The sequence below is a fragment of the Scatophagus argus genome, chromosome 1 (assembly GCF_020382885.2).
Source record: "Scatophagus argus isolate fScaArg1 chromosome 1, fScaArg1.pri, whole genome shotgun sequence".
NCBI classification, from domain to species: Eukaryota; Metazoa; Chordata; class Actinopteri; family Scatophagidae; genus Scatophagus; species Scatophagus argus.
The window spans coordinates 12,478,917-12,501,901 of NC_058493.1; the positions used below are offsets into that span (position 1 = coordinate 12,478,917).

The 22,985-nt window shown below is 40.4% G+C and overlaps 1 protein-coding gene across 1 annotated transcript in view; it reads left to right on the plus strand.

Moving 5' to 3' along the window:
- Positions 1–22,985, plus strand: part of kif26ba (kinesin family member 26Ba) — a 76,377-nt gene that overhangs the window by 30,035 nt on the left and 23,357 nt on the right. The window contains exons 4-7 of the mRNA XM_046383821.1: positions 2,590–2,771; positions 9,743–9,953; positions 19,969–20,184; positions 20,821–20,914. Of these exons, the coding sequence (XP_046239777.1) occupies positions 2,590–2,771; positions 9,743–9,953; positions 19,969–20,184; positions 20,821–20,914 (703 nt within the window). The remainder of the gene's footprint in view (positions 1–2,589; positions 2,772–9,742; positions 9,954–19,968; positions 20,185–20,820; positions 20,915–22,985) is intronic.

Consider the following 22,985-nt stretch of genomic DNA (forward strand, 5'->3'; position numbering starts at 1 on the left):
AAATCTCATGATGGTATGAAATGAATGAGTATATGGTTATTGCACTCTTCTGGTGACAGTCGGAGGTGCAGCTGAGTAAAACATAGGACCCCATTTAAACACTTAAAGGGAATGGTGTAAAGTGCATGTGCAAATAATCTGGGCGCATACTATGGCACAAGGCACAAAGGGGTCATGTTTAGTTTCTTAATTATTCATAGTGGTGTTTTGGGCTTAACAATAATTAAACCAATCACAGTGTCATGTCCCATTCCCAGTGCTATGTGCAGTCATTATGGCTGAGGTACAGGTTGGTATGTGGTCTTTGGCTTGGTGGACCCCTCTGCCTCTGTCCCCCAATCCTCTGTTATGCATATATATGCATATGATGTAATGCATTCATGATGTGTGGGTGCTGGGCATGAAAATGACAGTAATGACACTTGTGCTGCACTTTGCACTGCTTTGTGCTGGACATAGGGTAGATCCCACAGAGCCTCTGTCTGTCCAGCCTCTGCAGTCTGAACTGTTGACTGCCATATATTATTCAACCGCCTTGCTCCACTCGTATTGTAACCCTCTATGGGGACATTTCTCCCACACCGTCCAAGTAGTTTTCCTATTCCCATCTATCAGGATAAAGGAGTAACCAGTTAAAAGGAAGGTATTCCTGTACTGAACCTTTATTCTATATGTTCACGACATCTTTAATAATGCAGCAAGCTAAGTTTGAGTAGTTGAAATGCATGTAAGTGCACAGGGATATATAAACTATAGAGGCATCTCATTTCCAATAGGTAATTCATCAAGGCAGTGAGCTGCGTGGCTGGACCTCAGGAGCCCTCAGCAGTAAATTTAAGCACAGTGCAGCTGATTTACACACATACACACAGGTGCAGAGAAGTGTGCACACGCACACGCATAGGCACATAGACATTCTCACTATAGACATGCTTCCAGATTTATTCTCATATGAGTTCTTTCATTGGGGCATGGGGTGATGATTTAGGCTGCTGGCAGCACATAAAGAACTATAATCAATAATCCATATCTATTTCACGAATGGGCCGGCTACCAACACACACGCACAGAAACACACAAGCCCGTGCATACACACTGTTACATACACATCTGCACACAATGGCAAACCAATAACCACATTCAACACACCCACTCACACAAAGCACTTGAATGTGTCATAAAAGTGCATTTGTGCTTTATTGTATGTGTGTGTGTGTGTGTGTGTGTGTATTCAGTGTTACTTTCGTTAAGTGTAGTTAAGAGCACTTGCCACAAACAGGTTCATATTGACACAGACAGACATATTACACACCTAACAAAAGGCCAAAACACATTCTAAATTAGCAACACAACATGACATGACATGAAGAACAGAGGAGCAGACCTGGGACAACAAATGGCGAAAGGTGCTTTCTTTTGTGTTTATGCCATGGAAGCACATGATTTTAATAATTTGGTCACTCTTTCAGAGTGTGTACACACACACACACACGCACACACACACACACACACATACAGCAGTTCAGTTGCCTCTCCCTCTCTGTCCTCACTGTCCTCCTTCCTTGCATACTATCTAATAAAGGGCAAATGCCATGAAGGATGATCCAATAATAAAGGACAAATGTGAATAGCTTAAGATTTCAGAGCAAAGGGACAGAGAGAACGACTCCGAACAGGATAGAAGTAATAATAAAAATGAGTGGAGAAAGGGATGGAAAAGAAGAGAATGAAAGGTGAAAGTGAACTAGAAGGCGTGAGGTTAAATGAGGCTCTAGGATGTGTTTGTTTACTTGTCTCTGTCTGTTAGGGATCCAGACAACATTCTGCTGCTGCTTCACAGTGAGCACTAGAGATCACTGTGTGCTGTCTGTCGGCAAGTCTTGTTGCCATCACTTCTGGGGACATTACTTAGACTTACATTACTGACTACTAGAGGCTTAACCACCACCTAACCATAACAATAAACTTCCTAATCTTAATCAAACAAACCAACAAATAACGTGTAGCGTTTTCATTCAAATATGTAATGTCACTAATTATTGACATGATATATCGCATTACCTGTTATTTTGATAATCATTTTCTGTCCAAAAATTGTATTTATTTCAAATAATAAATCTAAAATTCTAATAGTAACAGGAATATTTGACAGAGCTGCAAATATATTGAAGGTTGCTGAAATTTCAATAATTTTGTTGTAAAAAAATCCATCAGAATACACAAATGAATGAACATGAATTATCTTTGACGGGAAAACTAAATGAATGACGGAAACCAGACTGTGGTCTTTCATCTGATTGTTGGGAAAAGCCAAAGGCAGAGATATACTGTAGTGATTGTTATGAAGGACATTTAGTATGATCAGTATCATTGGAAAAAAACTCTTATCACATCTGTCTGTATGGGAGAGGAGGAGGAGGAGGAGGAGGAGGAGGAGGAGGGGTGACTGACAGAGGTGCACTTTCATTCTTTAGTCACTCACACACAGACGGATGGATCAATCAAACATACATGCACACACACATACACACAGAAAACATCAGTTATTGCTCAGGTGTAAATTTTTTGAATGTGTCTGTCTCTCATCAGATCTCCCAGATGGTCTCTGAGGCCTCCAGAGAAGGCTTGACTGAGGCTGCCCTGAACCGCTACAACACACACTCTCCTTCACACACAAACTCAGCATCAAACACAAACTCTCCCTCGCACACTCTCGCTGTAACCACGATGGCACCAACCACCACCTCTGCTGCTGCCTCCTTCTTTGCCAGGTAAGATTCATGCATTAAGAGCAGAACACCACTTTCAGTGCATGCAGTAAACACAGGGTATGTCACCCTGTGGATGCATTTCAGTTGAGATGACCCGACTTCCTGTTTTGCCTGTAGCGTGTTTAACTCTGACAAAGCACAGCAAAATGTTTATTTAAATGTTATGCAAACGCACTACCGAGCCCATCTTTTTTATATATCAGGGTTTATATACACATCGCTGCTGACTGGGTAATACCTGTGACACACCCACCAAATGAGAAAAAATCTACTTCAAAACCGCACATCATTTTGAGGAAACATGTCGTTCAAACCAGCAACCGTAGCGAAATGATGCACACTGCTTTCAGAATGAGCAAGTCCCTGATTTCTCCACAGAGGGTCAGCATGTTGGTCTTTTATTTGGAAAACTTTGCAATATTAATGGTCAGGAGGGGCTGCATAATAATTTCTCAGCACTATATCTCCACATATGCAAAGGCTGAGCCTGTATTGTCATTTGGGAGGTATTGCTAAACCGCAAAATTTCTCTTGCTAATTCTCCACCATTGCCTCTACACTGCACCACTATCTCTGCATCCACTTGTAGATTTAAAACTGTGGTACTGTATCTTGTTTAATCCCACAAGGATTACATTTATAGGATTTAGTGGCATTATGGGGACCAGGAGCATTAGTATTACAGAACATTTTAAGCACGGTAATTTCAGTAAAAACAAGCATGTGACATGGGAAAATGTAGTACTATTATATTATCATGCAGAGGCCTACTTACTCGTCTTTTGGTGGATTTGTCTATAAATCAACTTTCCAGTCACCAGTTGTCGATGAGCTGTGTAATGAAATCTAGAGAAATGCAGAGAGACACAACATAAATAAGACGTGCGTAATATGGCTAAATTATTGATGAGTACACATGGTAGGCTCAAAATGAATGAGTAAATTATTCATGGATAACACAAGACGATGAGCCTGTCACAGTGTCTGAAGTATTGCTGAGATGTCGTATGTAATGAGCTGCTTTTAATCACATTTTAAATAATATGGATTGTTTTCCTCCTCACTTTCACACATACTCTTCTCTCCTGCACATTTCCATCTTTCGTCATTGCATGTGTCCTGAAAATCTTCAGAATACAACATGTGTCTGTGTTAGATATACTCCAGGAGTGACATGTGCTGTCTGTCTTTCAAAGCACCAGAGAGCAGGCGCAGCTCGTAAATTATATGGGAATGTACACAAACACATGCACACACACACACTCTTTCTTTAGCTTTCTTTCTCTGACCCTCTGAACTGTTAGGGAACAAGGCCATTTTACACAAACACACACACACACACACACACACACACAGATGCACACATCTGGTTGACATTCCAAACATATAGCCAGCTGTCTCAAGGCTGATTTATGAGCATTATCCTTCTAAGTGAAAGAACATGGTTTCTATAATGGTGCAGGTGTCACTGTCTGGGGATATGTGTGTCAACATGTCTATGTGTCTAACTGTTGGTCTTTCTTCCTGATTTAGGCTGCATAATTACTGTAGCTTATCAAAGTTGTGGTATGTCATTTCCTCTTAAAGGCAGGGTGTTTTTTGTTGTTGTTGTTTGCTGTTCAAAGGTTCACATGCACAACTTGTCTGCATTTTCCTTCAATTTGTGTGTGCATACGTAGACGGACTTCAGTTTAACTGGCAACGATGGACACTCTCCTACCTTTATATTACCTTTATTTTTATTTGTGACTGCATCTGTATTTGTCTGTGTGTGTTGTTAATGGTCAATGAATGCAGCCATGCAGTGTTGGTAAAACCCATAGCTGTCTTGGTCTTTGCTCTCAGATGTGGACTGCATACAGACAGTCTTATTACACACACACACACACACACACACAGATGCACAATCTCCCTCTTGCTTGCTGTCTGTAAGCAACAAAATCCCTGTGTCCACCACATCTCCACTCCCCTGATCCCTTTCTTCTTCCCAGTCTTCCTCTGTCTTTACCCTCTCTCATCTTCAGGCCTTTTATTCTCCTCTCCTCTGTTTTCACTTAATTGCGTTCTCATTCACTCTCTACTTCCACTCCTTCACTATACCTTTTCTCTCCACACAAAGTCCCCTCACTGACCTCTTCTTTACCTCTGCTAATGTGCATGAGGGTAATATCTTTCATTACTACCGATCTGTCTGTGAATATGTCACACTGGCACAGTAATGCTCCATCTTCCCTGTGCTGCAGTGGCCCTCTGGAGATGCTGGGTTAGACAATAGAGACATGCTGTACATGCCTAGGTATGTGTGTGTGTGTGTGTGTGTGTGTGTGTACATTCTCCTTCACTGGGGGAAGGGAGTTTCTATCAGTGCAGGAATTTTTTACTGCATGCTTCCGAGGATTGGATCTTCAGGGATTTGGCTCTGTGCGTGTGTGTCTTTGTGCTTTTGTGTGTGTGTGTGTGTGTGTGTGTATGTGTGTTGATGGAGGTAGCCGAGTAAATAAATAGGTCCCAAGTGAATTGGTGAATTGGGAAGGCGTTGTTATTTTGGATGGAGCATGGCTGTGAGACAGGGGGATGCTGTCTCTTTCTCTGCCTCAGTTTACCTCTTGCTATCTTGTTTTTACTTTAAAAAGAAGTACTCCATCAAATGATAATTTGGCCACCAATTAGGCACCAGTCATTAAATACATGGCTGCTGGTAAACAACTTGCCGTATCAACTACCTGAGGGTTATACCGGTTGCACATTGTTGAGCTCATAAACTTTAAACCCGATAAAGCCTATTTAAACATATTTAAAAGACAGCCACCTTCATGACATTGAAAACTCTGACTTTAGGCTCAAGATGTTTCGCTAACCTGTTCTTCAGGTTAGCGAAACATCTTCAGAGCCCACTGATCGCTTCAGGATTTTTTTCTTTTTTGCCTATGTGTCATTTAACAAAATCATGACAGAAAGAAATGAAGAAAGCAATTTGCTCTGCAAGTGATTGTGCTGTTTTTAGAGTCACTGTGAAGGCAGCATGAGAGAGTAAATATAACTAGCCATTTAATATTTTAGTCGAATATCTTTTTCCTTTAGTAAAACTACTGACTGTTGTGATGTAGAAAATGTTTAACACATTTGACAAAGGGTTTGTGTGATTCAGACAGATTAGTGAGCAGTGAATCAGTCATCTGCAGAAGCACAAACCATCATGTGAAATGTGTATCAGACTAAACATGAATAGGAGTGGTCCATCTGACAAATTTAGATTTTCCCAAGGATTAGATTGTGGTATTCAATGTCCTCTCATTTCTGTTTCCAGTCCTGACATAACCTCATTGATGAGCACATCTGTGAACATATGTAGTGAACTAGATGGCTGTACTGCTTTGGATGAACTACTTCCCACTATCTTCCTTGGGTGATATATTATAAACATTGTGATGTGAGTTATAGCTTGCAACATGGTGGATGAGGAGGTTGGGCCATAAAAGGGACATCTTCAATGTGATGCTGTTTAAATAGAGAAAATGTTGAAACTTATAGGCCATTTCAGAATTGACATGTCTATGGGGCATCAAAATTGCATGATTGCAATCCACCCCTATACATGAGCCAGAAGTATCCTGTGTCCATGGTCAGTGTGGTGATATATTAATATTTTCATTTCTCAGGCTTGTGTTTGCTATTTCAGTGTAGCATGTAAGTGTCTTAATAGGAAGCAGGAAGTGTGTAAATTGGAGGGTGTGTGTATATGTCCATAGATAGTGTCAGCAAAGCCAGTCTCCTGTCCATTCCAGTCTTACTGAGTTCCCGTGAGACACACACACAATCACTCTCTGTCTCTGCCTATATCTCCCTCCACTGATGGCCTGTTAAATAGAAAGTAATTAGCTACTGAGCCAGCAACACAGCCCAGAGACACCAGTCATAAATCAGCTGTGTGTGTTAGTGTGTGCTTCATGTGTTTTTGTATGTATGCATCAAGTAAAAGTGTTTTTGTAGTTGAGTGGAAGGGCGAGGGAAACAAAGTATCAGCATGTTAGTGTCTGGACTATTTGACGCCTGTGCTCCTTTTTAACAAGAGACAGACACATGAAGGGACTTGGGGCAAGCAAGGCATGGATGGATGAAGGGATCAATACATGTGAGAAAGGCTGAACCGGTGGTGGAATGGAGTGGATATATGGAGGGCAAAAGGGAGACATTAAGGGATGAATGGATAAAAATAATGAGAGAGACAGGGAATGAAACACAGGGAGAGATGAAGAGGTGACTGTAGAGTGAGACGGATTTAAAATTGAAAGAATAGGAGGGAAGGGGGGGAGAGTTAGGGAAGAGTGGAGCAATGAATGAAGGTAATGAAGGAGAAGGGGGAGAAAAATAAAAGGATGGGATGACAGATGAAGAGCTGATGGACAGAGAGATTGAGTAGATGGATGGAGAACAAGTGCCCTTCAATTTAGGTTAGATTGGAATAGATCCACTTGGCCAAATCCCAGGCCACTTGTCATTAAACGCTACCAATTAGGTGGTTTGTGTGTTTGTGTCTGTGTGTGGCTACCATGCTGAGCCACACAGTAAACCAGCCAACCCTAAGTTAGAGAACCTCATGGCAGAGTAGTGGTGCATATACACGCATGAATATATGCATAGCTTGCATTATGTGGCTGATGGATTTGAAGGATGTATCATGAAAATAGTCACACATAAAAAGCAAATAGAAGTGAGAAGAGTCTCCAACAGCAGCATGTTTTCTCCATTGTTACGTACAAATCAAATGGTAGATTTTAAACATGACTAACATGACTGAATCCTCTTGGTGAAGAATGAATCCAGTCTTCACAATAGCTTTAATATTTTTATGATACAGTATACATTTCTGAGTCTGAAACAGCTTTTTTTTAATAGCCTACTGCACATGTGTCTTCATGCTACCTGTAACTGCTTTTTCCAACCTGTAATCGCTTTTGATTGCATTTGGTGCAATATGAATGTAAGCTCATCTTGCATGCAGTGAAAAACCAATTAGTGGATGCAAAGCTTTCTTTCATACAGTATATGCACACACACACCAGGGTTCACGCACAGATCTCCTGGGAGAGCTAGTCAAATGGTGAAACGCTTTGTCGTTCTATGGGTCACTGAATCCACCCTCCCTCCACCCCATCCCCCCATTTCTGTCTCTTTCACTTGCTCACGCTCTCGCTGACTCTCCCCCCTCACTCTCATTTCTGTAACCTGCTGCAGTTAATTGAAAGCCAATGGTGTGAGAATATGGCTCTTTGACGGAGAGTGTGTCAGGGCGCAAGGTCTTCTCTCACTCTTTCTCTTTAAAATCAAAGAAATATATGGGAGGATAAATTAAAGCAGAACAGAGCAGGAATCCATGCCAGAGCAGTTTTAGTGATCTTTTATTTCATCGTATTGTCAATGTCGCTGCTGTAAGATTGTCAGGAAATCTGCTCGTTTGAATTGTGATGTGGGGATTACACTGAAACATGCAAATATTTTTCCTAATGACAATAAATCACTTCACTGTAGGTGAATTACTGCCTGTAGATCGACTGTCCATGGGCTCCCCCAAGATTACTCTGATTTAACCTCCCTTTGTCTTTCTTCTCAGCTATGGTCAATGTGTGGTGCTTTTATCAAAATGAATAGAATGCATTATTTACCAAGACATCTACATAATTTATTATCTATATACAATTAACTACCCAGCCTTGGCTTCTATGCACACTTCTGTTTTTACATGACAGAGAGACTAATGATCACGAGTGGTGATCAGTCATAACAATTAATCATATCTACTCGTAACCAGCCTAAAATCCTTCATTAACATTTAAAGGCAGAGTAAATTATAGTGCTTGGCCGAAGTATAAGTACTCAGACCTTAAGAACCATTACCGCGATGTAAAAATACTCACTTCAGTAAAAGTCATGCATTTAATATTCTGTTTATGTATTCTGTTTATTTTACTCGAGTATATATAGATATATTTTTTTTTTGGATACATTACATTACACTCTACAATATCTATATGTATATATAACATATTGTAGAGTGTAATGTAATGTATCAAAAGTAAAAGTATTTGTTCTAATAAACAAATTTGTTTTTTTCAATATTTCACAGAAAAGCAATCTCTGCTGCCTCTTCTGGCCTCCAGCAGTTATTTAAATTCAAAGTTTGGGAGTGAAATGAAATCTCTTTTGTGGAACCAAAATGAGACAAAGGGCCCTGACTGAATTGTATTTTATGAATTTCTATGTTTTTTATGCAAAATCTTAACATAACTATGCCTGGCAGATGGATCAGAAAGTACAATATTTTGCACTCTCCTGGCCCTGTAATAACTGTCTCCTCTTTGCTACAAATTCCTTTCATACAGGTTAAAAAGGACATTCAGCCAGTTATATGGATATGTCCCGTTTCTTCTGGGGATAAAAGAAAGAAAAGTGTCAAGTACTGCATGGGTTAAGAGAGGAACCTGCTGTGTTGAACTAAGAAATGAGCAAGGAGAACAAAAGGAGAAAGAAGTGAGATTTGGAAAAGCTAAAGTCAAGAAAATGAAAGCATATAATACAATACATTGTGGGTCCCTCTGAGCTGAATGCTGCAGGGAACTGAGCTGCAAGACAGCAAATGAAGCACCCCTTATCCAGATGTTGCTACATATGTAAACAGCTGTATGTGTGTGTGTTTGTGTGTTGACAGGTGTGTAATCAAGTTCTATTCTGCAATTAGTATATTTGCCATGGTTGTGCTGTGGCAAACGGTAAGTGCATAATTATGGATCCACATGTGCTAACATCCTTCCTCATCTCTTTAGATTTACCAGTGTAGACTGTTCAGTTTTAGTGCTTATGTTATTGCTTTTACTTTGATGAGGTGTGTAGTTTTATGTGACTCATTTGACTGATGGACTGGCCTCTCTCCTTGTCCCTCTCTTGTCGTCTTTGTCTCGACTTCCTCCTCTCAGAGCTGCACAAAAGTTGAACTTAGCATCCAAGAAGAAGAAACAGAAGACCGCTGCAGTCCCAGTGCCAGTGACATCATCATCATCACCCTCATGTGACCCCCCTCTGTTCCCCACCAATTTTAGCGCTGCCCTATTGATGGCCCCTCCACCTGCTCCACCCTGCCTTCTCCGTGCAGCCAACAAAATCAAAGATACCCCAGGGGTTGGAAAGGTAAAGAAAAAATAAATCTTTTTTCATTGTCTTCTATCTTCTTTTTTATTCATGCAAATGATAATCAAAGATTCTCCACAATACACTTATGTGTCCATTTTTGGGACTATGGAGTATGTATATACTGGTCGTTCATAATGGACATGTTTTAGCACAGTGCTGATTAACCTCCATTTATTTTAGATATTCATTCACTATTTATTTCTGTCTTTGGTGATTGGATGGTTATGGTCCCCCACACGTTGCTTTGAAGTGTCTCAGTGAGGTGGGTTGCTGTTTTTCCACTGGCTAGAAGTTAGAGCTTATTATTTTATGTTACTTAATTCAAGTATAGATCTGTCTGGATATATGGATGCATTGGTGTGTGATGTGATGTCTTGATTATTAATTTTATTAAGAATATCTACAGGGTATGCATTTTAAAATGATTAAGTGGTTGATTTTATACATATGAGTGCTCCAAAATTTTGGGCTGTAGTATTTTGTCATGACCTTGACCAGTTTATCTGAATGCATGTACTGGTATGTGTGTGTGTGTGTGTGTGATCTCTGTGCCGGAATGCAACCTAATGGTTACCACGGTAACACATCTCAGGCTGACAAAAGTCATCTGTCACTGTTGGTGAAACGTGTGTGTGTTGTGGATGAGGGGGGTTCATGCTTCTCAAGTGTGTGCAATATTGATCGTCCATGTAATGAGTTTTTAGTGCCCCCTCCTCCACAGTTTGAGTGAGGGGCTCACTGTGTGTGTGTATGTGTGTGTGTCCTCACACATGACTATGGAGGATAAAATCAAACAGACATCAAACAGCACTGTCTCATACCGTACACAGAGAGGGAAGGGGATCCCACACATGTCCTGATGTGTTTTTGTGGACACAGATGTGCATATTGTCTCTGTGACCTCCTGTATGGCGATCTGTCTGTGTGCACTTGCATGCAGGTGTGACATTATTAGAGAGAGATACAGGTGGCATGACATGCAACAAAGGATGGGATCAAGCAGAGAAGTTGCAGTTATGTGGTATGCACTGCACACATTCAGCTACTGGGATGTGCTATCACCACGTAAATTCTAGACAGATGTGGAAATGTGTGTGTGTGTGTGTTGTGTGCCATTTATATTATAGACCAGTCAAGAGGAAAAATCCACACACTCATGTTCATTCAAATGAATTTGAAATGAGATGTAGTACTGTCACCATTGCAGGGAATTCAGAGTAACACTAACAAACTTTTAGTCAGAAAACCACAGAGAATATACTCAAATAGGCAATGAAATGAATCCTCATTTTGAGTTATTTGATTTTTATCTAAATATGGTTAGATAATCTATATATGGAAATGTGACTGTGACAGTGTAGGTAAGAACCTGTGTCCCAGCTATTAGGAACAAAATGTATGTATCATATTGTTGTGTTTCATATTTTATAATTCTTTGTGTGCAACTGAATATTTTTGTGTTGTGTTTTTCCACCCCGCCCCTCCTTTGAGCTTCTATCTCTGTCTCTCTCCATATGGAGGTGACAGATGTCCCTTCAGTTGTCAGGGAGACTGGTTCACACTCACATATTTACAAGCGCACTCACACACACAATTTTGATTGTACACCCCAGCATAAAACCCGCATACCCAGCAGTACAGTATACATTATAAACCACATGCACAAAAACCCTCTTCACACAATCCGTCTGTCTCATTAAACCACTCTGGCTTCTGTTTCATTCCACCATGATCCTCTGTGATCTTGTGAAAGGAGTGATTAGCTTGTCTGGCCTGCAGCATTTGATATGCGACTGTGAGCCCCCCGTTTTTCACAGCCATGTGGACTTCTCACAGTAATCATTCTGGTATGATCTGGTGATGATATGGTGGCCCTTTGATTGAGGTGTCCAGTTGGTTTAGCTACATACTGGTCAACTCTGTCTTCCTGTTGTTCTGCTGGCAGCCTGCTGATCCTGAATCAGCTATGACAAAAAAAGACAAACAGGCTGTTCCTGAAAAGTGAGGCGATTTAAAGAAATTCTACTTACATCTTACATACTTGAGTTAGATGTGAAAACTGATACCACTCTGGTGTCTATTAAATATGAAGCCACAGCCAGGAGAGTGTTAGATTACCTTAGCTTAGTGTAGTGGAAATAAAAAAGAGAGGAAAACAATTAGCCCAGTTCCTAGCCAAGAAATATCCAGGTACATAGCTATCTGTTAAGCCCCAACTAATTGTGTTTACACTTTGATTTCAAAGAGCCAAGCTAGCTGTTATCCCCTGATTCCAGTCTAAATTCTAAGCTAGGAAATGGGGAACAAAGGACATGGTACCAAGGCAGCAAGATATTCTGGTATGTGGAACATGACAAGCCTCTCCTGTGAAATCAATTGAAGCTTGCCAAGACCTAATCAAAAAACACACTCACACCCTACACATGCAAACATATGGAAAGAAAATGGCCGTGGTGACATTTCTCCAGTAAAAATGTCACCTGCAGTGGGGGTCGGTCCCCTGCTGAAATGGCATTTGCACACACTCAAACCCACACACACATATGTGCACACAGGCTTGCATGCTCTCAAATTCATAGGATTATAGTGTACAATGAAAGATGTCAAGGAGGCAGCAAAGCCCCTGGTGGAAGCGTGCACAAAACATTACATCCTGCAGAATACATGGGCTTGTCTGTGAGTGTGATGGGGGGGCTAGTGTTTCCCCAATGTTAATATGGCAGAAAACAGATTGAGACATCACAGCTAAAGCCAGGGGAAATCAACCTGCACAGGTCAGATGTACTGCATGTGTGCGTGTGTGTGTGTGTGTGTGTGTTACAAAGAGAGAGAGTGAGAGTGAGTGAGTGAGAGAAAGAGAGAAAGAGAGAGAGAGAGAGAGAGAGAGAGAGAGAGTTCAGTCTTGATGAATGTCAAACTGATAGATATCTGGACTGACGTCTGTATTTCAAACTATCCTCTGATATTTCTAAACCCAGTGCTTCTGTACATATTCTTGGTAAGCTCCGTCTCACTTTAATCAAATCAACCATTTGGGAGCCTTCCATTCAGACCCCTGACTATGGGGGGAGATCAGTTGAGGAAATGAAACTGTGTATGCATTAGCACCCAGTAACACAATTGCACAATTGAGTCACAGTCACATCAGACTTTCTGTCAAACTAAATGCATGAAAAACACTGAAGACTAAGCACTGAATAAAAACACATCTTCATTTGTAACTACAAATTTATCTTATTTGCTGATTGCTTTCTATGCGTCTCTATGAGCTTCATTAAAATTCACAAACTGATATCTGTCAGTGTCATTCAGCAGCAGCTGAAAAAGACCAATGTTTGATGGCTCCTAAATTATGGAATTATAACTTTCTCCTTACTTAACCTACATGAGCCGACTGTCATTACACTGTACAGCAAGTATATGGCTCTGCAGAGGCTAATGTCTGTCTGTGATTTCCTCTTTTGGTCCAGACTGAAGCTTTTGTCTCAAATCCATTATCTCAACAATCTATTGGGGTACTTGTAAATTTGGTGATGCCTTAATTCTTCATTACATTGAATTTTCAGTTTGTCAAAGTGGGTTTGATGGTGATTTTTTGTGTGTTTGTGTTTCTCATAGATTAAAATGTAATAGCTTGTTTGACCACTTAACTTTTCCTCAAATGCCATCATCAGGAAGAGCTATGAGTTTGACCAGTATTTTGGACCAAAACTAATGACACTCCCATTCATTTTCTGCTATACTGTTTAGCACTAATTAGCAAATGTTAGCATGCTAGCATTTCAAACTAAGCTAGTAAACAGGCTGTCTCTAGGACAGGGGTGATAAAACTAAAAAGAGCACCCTGAAGGGCATAATACCATGTTCACTAGACAGGACAGCATTCTGTTAGCATGTTAATATCAGCATTTAGTTCAAAGCTAAAGTCCAGCCTCACAGAGCTGCTAGCATGGCTGTGCATGAGCCATGTCACAGTGGCACCATGGCTTACATTTTCACACTTCTGCATCATTAGTGATCTACATGCAGTCTAACATATCTGAAGATGGATGAGAATCGTTTTTTTAGGTGTTCTGAAAACTAATGCCAGGATCATTCTCTTGTCTTAAGTATAGTGTATAGATAAAGTCTTATCTTCTGGAGTCCATCTTTTTGTTTCCCCCTCTTCTCTTTTCCATTTTTGAATGACAACAAAGGACTGTGCAAGTTGTTTTTTTTCCACCTTTTTTTTTTTTTAATCTCTGCAGCTAACATTTTGCACACACACACACACACATGCACACTCACAGATTGTGACGTGACCTTGGGGGGAAAATGATACTATGACAGCTAATCAATTTTTAATAGCAGCTACGATCCCTCTCAGGCCACAAGCTGTATGCGTCTGTGTCATGAGCGAACATGTGCAAGTGCATTCTCCCCCGGCATTTGTGTGTCTTCATGCCTATCTTTGTGTCTGTGTGTCTTGTATCTAAATGAGTGAGTGAGTCTGTTATGAGAATCCAGTAGTCACTTTGTTCCACCTTGTAGCTGAAATATTAATGCTGTCAGTAGTGACAGGAATGGAGCAAGACAGGCAGACAGACACACACACACACACAAATGCACAAACTCACACACACACACACACACATTTATTTGTACTTCTATACTGGCATAATGCATTCCATAGATTGTTAATCTAATTCTAACCCTAACTTTAAAACCAAGTCTGAATGATCAAACAGCTCTTGAAAGGGCATGCCAAAATGTGATGGCTCTGATCATGTAAGCCACTTGAGACCAATATGTAAGTGATGTTATCCCAAATTGCAGTGCTTTCTAGTAAAGAAGAGTTGCTTTGGGTAATATAGTGGCTCATCCAGGTCAAATGACACACAAATTCATGCTTCAGAGATACAGGATTCCTGCAGTGCTTCCAGCTGAGAACAGCCAACATGGATCGTATGATACTGTGAGCTGGGCTGGAATGAATATATTAGTTAAAATTAGAATTGATCCGAAGCCTGAACTTGCTATTCCCATATGGTATTTGTCTGTATCTCTATGTACATGTATTTGCCCGAATGTGTTTTTCTGCAGTCTTTGGAAACCAATTAGAGCTCAGTCTTACTCTCGCTTATTGATTTTCCAGCCAATAGTAATGAAGCACTGCTGTGAGGGACTATTGAACGATCTTCTCTCAGGGTTTGCTCTTGCTGTTTAGCTGAATTCCTTTACTTAAATTGGCTGAAAGACTTCATTGTACCTAAGTGTGGTGTATAAAGTGAAGGAAGGGCTACACCCAATAGAGTGTATAGGGGTTCAAGACAGATTCTTGGGGGGGCAAAAAAATGAACCTGCTTCCTCAACAACCTTCATAGCAGGTATCTTTACCCTATAAATGAACCTCCGAGCTGTTCCAGGGGTGAAAACACTACAGAGTCAACAATTTTGTTGTTTTGTATGTTGAATATAACAGGTAGAAGTTAAATATTTGCAGAAAGATTTGTGGAAAAAAAGGTCAGAGAGGCCTTCAGTTCTCTGGCACCTCTTCCTCATTCCAGTTTTTTTCTTGGTCGTCATTTCGTCATCATCATATGCACTGCAGCATGAAGTGTAAGAGGGAAGCAGAGGAATAGAAGGCATAATAGACAGAGTATGTGACTTGTCTTGTCATATGTTCTGGGGAAGGGAGAGAAAGTGAGCCTGGGATCGGAGGGAGATGAGCCAAAGAGTGAACAGAGGGAAAAGAGAGGGTGGACAGTGCTATCGAGCAAATACAACGTTTCCTGAAACACAAAGAGGGACTGAGGAGGGGTCTGTAGGTGTTGTGGAAGTGGGAGGGAAAAGGAGAGAGGAAGGGAGGGATCAAGGGATCAAGAGAGAGTTTAAGATCACTGAGAGAGTGGTGTGTTAGTATCTGGAGAGTAAATAGTGACCTATTTCTCATCTGTCTTTTCTGAAAACAAACACCACTAACTCTTTCTCTTGTAACCCTCTATTCCATTAGAAGAACAAAGGGTCCATTACCCTTGTGTTTTCCCTGTACCTGTATGTCATAGTGGCTGCAGCACTTTGTAACCTGTACCGACTCACCAATAGAACTGGGCCAGAGATCCTCGAGAATATTGTGGGTGTGGATTTGATTATGCAAACAGACATACAATTGAGTTGGACTCAGCTTTAAACGTTCAGCTGAGGGTTGAGTGCCATAGTCAAAAATTATAGCCACGACAAAAAGATGGCATCTCTTAAAGCTGGCACAACTGTGCTGATGCACCAGTTTCCCTGATGTTGTTTGTTGGTCATCTTCACGGAGTCCTGATAGTTTGAAAAAAGAGGAATTGTGTGTAATAACCCCTTGTATGTCTCTTGCCATTTCACACACACCTTCAATATTTTGAGAAACGGACATGAAATCACTTTATGGCTCCATTTAAACCTCAAACACACACAAGCAACTTTCCTTTTACGCTCATAGACATGAGGAGGAAATGGGCTCTCAGGGGGGACGACTTTATGAGTTACGCCTTGTAAAGCGTGCAGTACTAAAATCCTTCCCCCCAGGCTCTTACTGATCTGATGGGCTCTTTTATTGGGGTCAGCAGAGGGCGTAGCTCTGAATCTGAGTGTGAGTGTTTGTATGTGTGTGTGTTTGTGATAGTGCTTTGGGACTCTTGACCTGACATTAAATGTCAGCATCGTAGCTTCACCAGGTCACCAAGGTCATATATTTATCGTATTCAGTTTATCTCACACCTTCATATATGGAGCCACTTTCAGATGTACACACACATACAATTACCTTCATCTGAAAAAGACTTTAACACAAACACACTCACTCACACACTTTATTGAACCGACTCTCTTAAATGGCCCATGGTCATTTAATGATGCAACCAAAGGAAAGCATGTTAATGGGATGTGTTTGGTGTGTGTCTATGTGGCAAATAGAGAGATAGAGAGAGAGAGAGACAGAGAGAGAGAGAGAGAGAGAGGAGTGGAAATGTGTATATAGACAGTGACGTAGTAAGAGCTCTTTGAATGTTATTTGCCTTTGTGGTTGGCAGTATATTGGTTACCAAAAGGCTTCAGTGTTTTTATTTTTATCTAAAACTTATCATTCCAGGTAAGTTTGTTGAGTACAAAATTATTTTGTTCATGTTGCTTCTTTACCCCAGTGCCATGAAATAATTTATTGCAAATAATTTGTAGTAAAAGGGTCAGAGATTTTTTTTAATTTATTTTGTAGAAAATTGTTATTGATCCCAACTAGCAGCACAATAATTTGGTGGAGGATAATTAAATAGATATCCAATTTGCTTGAGAAACAAATTCAAACTCAAACATGAAAGTAATATAACAAACAGAATATGATGCCAAGATTAGTTTTCTCTCTTGTCACTGACTCGTGTTCATTGTTTAATCATTTTTACTTACGATCACATCCCTGTTCACAGCTAATGGGCCTGTAAGTAGGCTAAATAAATATATAGGCTGGTTGAACTCACTCATCTTCCCTTTATTCTGCGAATGCTCTGTCTGCGAGTGCAGGGAGATTGGAGTGTTTTGGGATTACTCTGTGATTCGTAATCCCATGGTGGTGTTTAACTGGAAGCGCAGCGTGGAATCACACTTCAGACGATGATTCAACTGTGCTAACAAGCACAAACAGACAAAATTTCTCTCCTCCGCTCTTCCCTTCCCGCTTAGGAGCCACATAAACACAGCAGTCTTTTCATCTGCCCTGCACCTCTGAGGCCTGGTGACAAAAAGCTACCCTATTTAGAAAACATATGGTAAAATTCAAATAAGTAATAGATTTCACAGATTTTTTAATTTAATTTTTATTATAGTATACTATTACGTCAGGTTAGCACACATTTAGTAATGTAACAATAGAGTATAACTGTGTATGACAGATGTCAGGACTTATCCTTGCAGAGATACTTGAATGCTCTTGCATTATTATCCATTCATCCTTTGATTCTCTGCACCACACTTGCAATAGGGGAGAGGCACAGTGCACAAAGATGCTGAAGCCTCATTGTGTTGGATCTTTTAAAGGATGTGGTCTGAACATTTTTGTCCTTTCGAGGACTGAGGGCAAGACTGAGGCCACAGAGGCCAAAACTAATGATACATCCATGCAATTTCTGTCAACCCATAACGTGAAGAATGCAAAGGATGAGAAATTGCATATCTCCTGTCTGTCAGCCTGTATTGTGTCAGCTGCTTTGCTATAGGACATCCAGCTCTTTACATCTGTCAAGGCTTAAACTGTCGTGTCTAAAACAATCTTTGCATTTTGTGCTGTCAGTATTCCAAACTGTAGCCAATTTAGCTTGAACTTAAGCCAATTTCACAGTCTGGTCATTGTTTACATTGCTCAGATTGTTCTGTCCTTGTCTTAACAGTTTTACTTGTCAGATTCACGTGTGTTTTCATGGTTTTGCGTCCTTAACACTGAACATAACCTGGCATTCTTTAAGTTAAATTCCACTTTGTTCGTAAGTTTTAGGATATTAGGAGAATCAGGAGAGGAGATCAGCTCAGTTCTGTCAGTGGTGACTAAACAACTCCAAATCTTCCACAACCACACATCGCATCCTCTCTACAAATCGAAATTGAGACATTGGGTTTTAACAAGCAGCCCTATTTTTTGGAGGGATTTCATCACCATCCAGAAATTAGTTTAATCTCAGTGACTGCTCACATCTTTCTCAGATGACCTGATCTGAGTAGCTCAGTTACATACTCCTCAACAAAAACTAACTAATTCAGCTAAGAACACGCAACATGTGAATAAAAAAAAACTCTATCAACATCACCATCCCCACATACTTCAAAATCTATTGTCACAGTGTAAATATCAAATAAATCACAATCATGGGGACTCAGATCCATGTGAGACATTTGATGGGGTGAAGACTGAATCCATAAAGCACTCATTGCACCTGACACTCTGTACCAGTCATCTCTAGCATGTAGTCACAAAAAAGATTTAGCGGCAAACATGGAGAGAGGAAGACAGACAGACTCAACAGACAGAGTGATAGGGAGAGATCAAAAGAATGACAGAGACTGATTCAGCCAGGTGAGCCAGAGGAGGAGAAGGAGAACAATAATAAGCTGCTGGTAAGTACTTCAAACTTTAAAACATTTTTAACTAACAGAGAAAAGGTTGTTTATATGTTAAAATGCTCTGGAACTTAGATGTGATGACACAGCGCTTTGCTTCCTCTGATATCAAAGGAAACAACAGCAGCTGTCAGGCAGTAAATTGCAGCTGCTAACAGTTTGTGACAGGAGTGGGAGGAAAAGAAGAGGGAGAGGAGGAGAGAAAGCTGAACCAGGATTCCTGCAAGTCAGGCTTTTGATATATGGCAGTGAGCTGAAGGTAGACAGGAGGGGTGAAGAGAGAAAAAGGATTTAGGATATAGGGAGAAGAGATAAGGAAAGAGAGACGGGTAAAGGATGAGAAGGGAGCAGGGAGGAAGCACTTAGCGTGAATAAGATGATAAGAAGGGGAAAGAGTGAGAGAGCATGTGAGTCTTAAAAGAATTAAAAAGCTGAATGTTGCGTTCAGCTGTTGTGGTTGCAGTTCTTGTGGTTGTGGCTAATGTGTTCAGTTGCAAAGCTTTAGGATTATCAAATCTGTACACAGTTTCAAGTTGAGTAGGTTTCATGGAAAACAGTACTAAATACATAAAAAGATGAGTAATATCAAAGGAGAAGCAATGACATCAGCAGATTTAAAAAAGCTTTTTTTCACTTTGTATTTGTTTTTTGTTTTTTTTTTACTTTATTACTCTTTATGAATGTGTTGTGTGCCTGTTGACTACAGTTCAGTTTTGTTTTATCATGTCATGAAATTATTTTATTTTGAAGTAAAAAAAACCTTTTGCCTTTATGTGAACATTCTGTTTTTTCAGGGATAAAATCAGAGGAGTGTTTGGCCTTGTCTACTCTATTATACTCTGTTGTTTCACTAGTATCTGATTTTGTGTTTTCTGTGTCTTACCTTCAGGTGAAAGTGATGGTGCGTGTGTGCCCGGTGTCTCAGTCGGATGCAGCTGAGTCCAGTTCCTTCCTTAAGGTGGATCCCAGGAAGAAACAAATCACCATCATGGACCCCTCAGCCAGCCAGACGCCAAGCACATCGTCCCAGAAAAGAGCAGCAGCCAATCAGGTCCCTCCTAAGATGTTTACCTTCGATGCTGCGTTCCCTCCTGATGCATCACAGGTGAGAGAAAAGATTGTGAATTTAGAAAACAAAGGACTTGTGATTTAAGACAAATTAGTTTTATTAAGTAATTGCAGATATACACAAAAGGCCACATTCACATCATATGGAGAGGATGATTAGATCACCTTTCAAATAATTGTAAGTTATATAAAGTTATATAAAATTTCTTAAACATCTCACTGGCTAAACATTTTGGACAGAGCTAAGCTAGCTATGCTAAGCCAACGGTCCCCTGGTACTAGCTTCATTTAACGCAGAGACATGAAAACTCCCTGCAAGACATCAAGTACACAAATACCAGTAACTGTACACAACCAGTAACCATACACAAACTCTCCTATAAGTCAGAAAAACAGGATGTGTGATGACACACACACATTTTTCAGCACTTGTTTTAAAATCTACTTCAACATCGCCTTTTATTCTTGAATTTTATTCTTAAATTTGAATTTAATTTGAAATGAATTTATTGCTACCACAAAGACAGTTTGCTTAATAATGCAGTCCTTTGTAGTCCTCAATGTGTAGGCTGCCTGTGACTAGAGATTTTAATGGAAATAAATGTGTTTCTTAAACACCAAAAGACTCTCCCTACATCTCTCCACATTCCTCTCTCTGTTCGTCCGTTGCTAGGCGGAGTTGTGCGCAGGAACGGTTGCAGAGGTGATTCAGTCGGTGGTGAATGGAGCAGATGGCTGTGTCTTCTGCTTTGGACACTCCAAGCTGGGTAACACTCACACACACACAAATGACAAAATCAGAATAAGTGTGGCTTGTGAGTCATCTTTAATGTATGTGTGTGTGTGTGTGTGTGTGTGTGCGCGCGTGAGTGTGTCAGTCTTTCACTTGGCCATCTCTGCACTGGTCCTCATCTATCAGAGAGAGAAAGAAGAGGATTAGTGTCTGCTGATGCTGAAAGCATTCTCAGTCTGCTCTGTCTGTGTTTCTGTCTTCCTTTCTCTCGCTCTAATCCTTGTGAAGCTGGTTTTCAGAGAAGCTGTCTTAAAAAGGGCCAGGACCCCTTACTGCACACTGCAGCATGTCTGAACCCACACACATGCACTGGCACGATCACCCATCACACACACACACACACACACATACACAGACTTGTTTCTCAACCCTGGGTCAGCCCCTGTTGTGTTTATCCCCATACATGCTTCAGTAATATCCTTTTTGGCTTGTGATCTTCGTGCATCCAGTTGGAGTTTGTCCCCTTGAACTGCTGGCAGGGGGACAAAACCAGAGAAATTAAATGCTGCAGTTCAGCAGGGAACACTTCTGCGTCAATGGCTGAGATATTTACTGGAACAAACAGTCATGAAGTTAAAGTAAAAATATGCAAACTGCTGCGTTTCCTTGTTGTGCTGCAGGGAATTTGTTCCTTGCCAAATGTTCACATTTAATATATGTGAACTTTGTATTATGAATTCTGTATTTTTACCACTTGAGTCTTATTTTTGTGATCTTTGCTATTTTTACCATCAGTCTGAATAACTCATTAATTTTTCCGATCTATCTCTATCTATCTATCTATCTATCTATCTATCAATCAATGATCATTTAGATAATCAGACAGGTTATTTTAAGGATGGGCCAGTTGGGCCATTGTGTGTCATATAATTGCAGCCACTACACCAAAATTGCTTCACAGCCCAGCACCGTTCTTTGTACAGTGTCTAAGAAAAAGGCATAAGACACACACATAATGTTGGTAAAAAGCCCTTATTTCCCAGTGCACACAGCTGTGGCAAGCATCAGAGGTTAAGGTTAAAGCAGGAATGACAAAGATGACCATATTAATTAATTAAGAGAGCAGAGCCACTTCCCACTCAAAAAGGTCCATATAGGACCAATCATAAAAAACAGATGCATGTTTAATCACCACAGCTCTCCTAAGACAGTAACCCAACATGGTGCACATATCAGACAGCCTGTCTAGATAAATGCTGTGCATCTCACCATGTTTACATGTTTTCATTCAGCTTTCTATTATTGACACATGAAAATTCCATCTGTGTCATGATTCATGAAGTTTCATACTGTATAATATAACTGTGAGTGGAAATGATTACGTCTAACATACCCCCAAAGCAGACATCTTATTGTCAGTGTTTGGTTGTGTCAGATGATGGGCACTACTGAATGTTCTGGCTTTCATGCTGCAAGTGCTTTCATATGGCTTAGAAATCCATCAAATAGAGTTTGCGCTTTCAATCAGTTTTACTGTTATATTAATACTATGAAGTGGCTCTGTCCTTGCTGGCTTCAGTTTAAATGGCTCCTGCTGTAGCAGCTGATGAAATAATTCTTGTTGATATAGCTCACCTAAGGCCATGGATCTTAATGAGGCTGCATTATAATGGAATTACCTTTTTCCTAATTAAAATGGGGAAAGTAATACAAGGAGAATTTATCTTGGGCCCTTTGGCCCTTGGCTGTAGATACATATGAGGACTCAGATGCACACAAGTCTACTCATGTACATACCCACACACACATACTTTCACATAGAATAACCAGATTTTCACTGAACAGGAAAAAATCCTAAAGTCCAAATGATCCTGAAATAAATCTAACTGTATCCTCTGAGTTTAAGTAATGCATGATGGATTTTGTTATCACTTACTGGATTACTGGCCATGGACAGATCATCTTTTACTAATGATGAGTGTATGTGTGTGTGTGTGTGTGTGTGTGTAAGCTCATATGTGCATGTCTTTGAACTGATGATACAGAGCTGCCTTGTTCTATCACACTTTCTCACACTGTTCATTCTCTGTCTCTGACAGCATCGG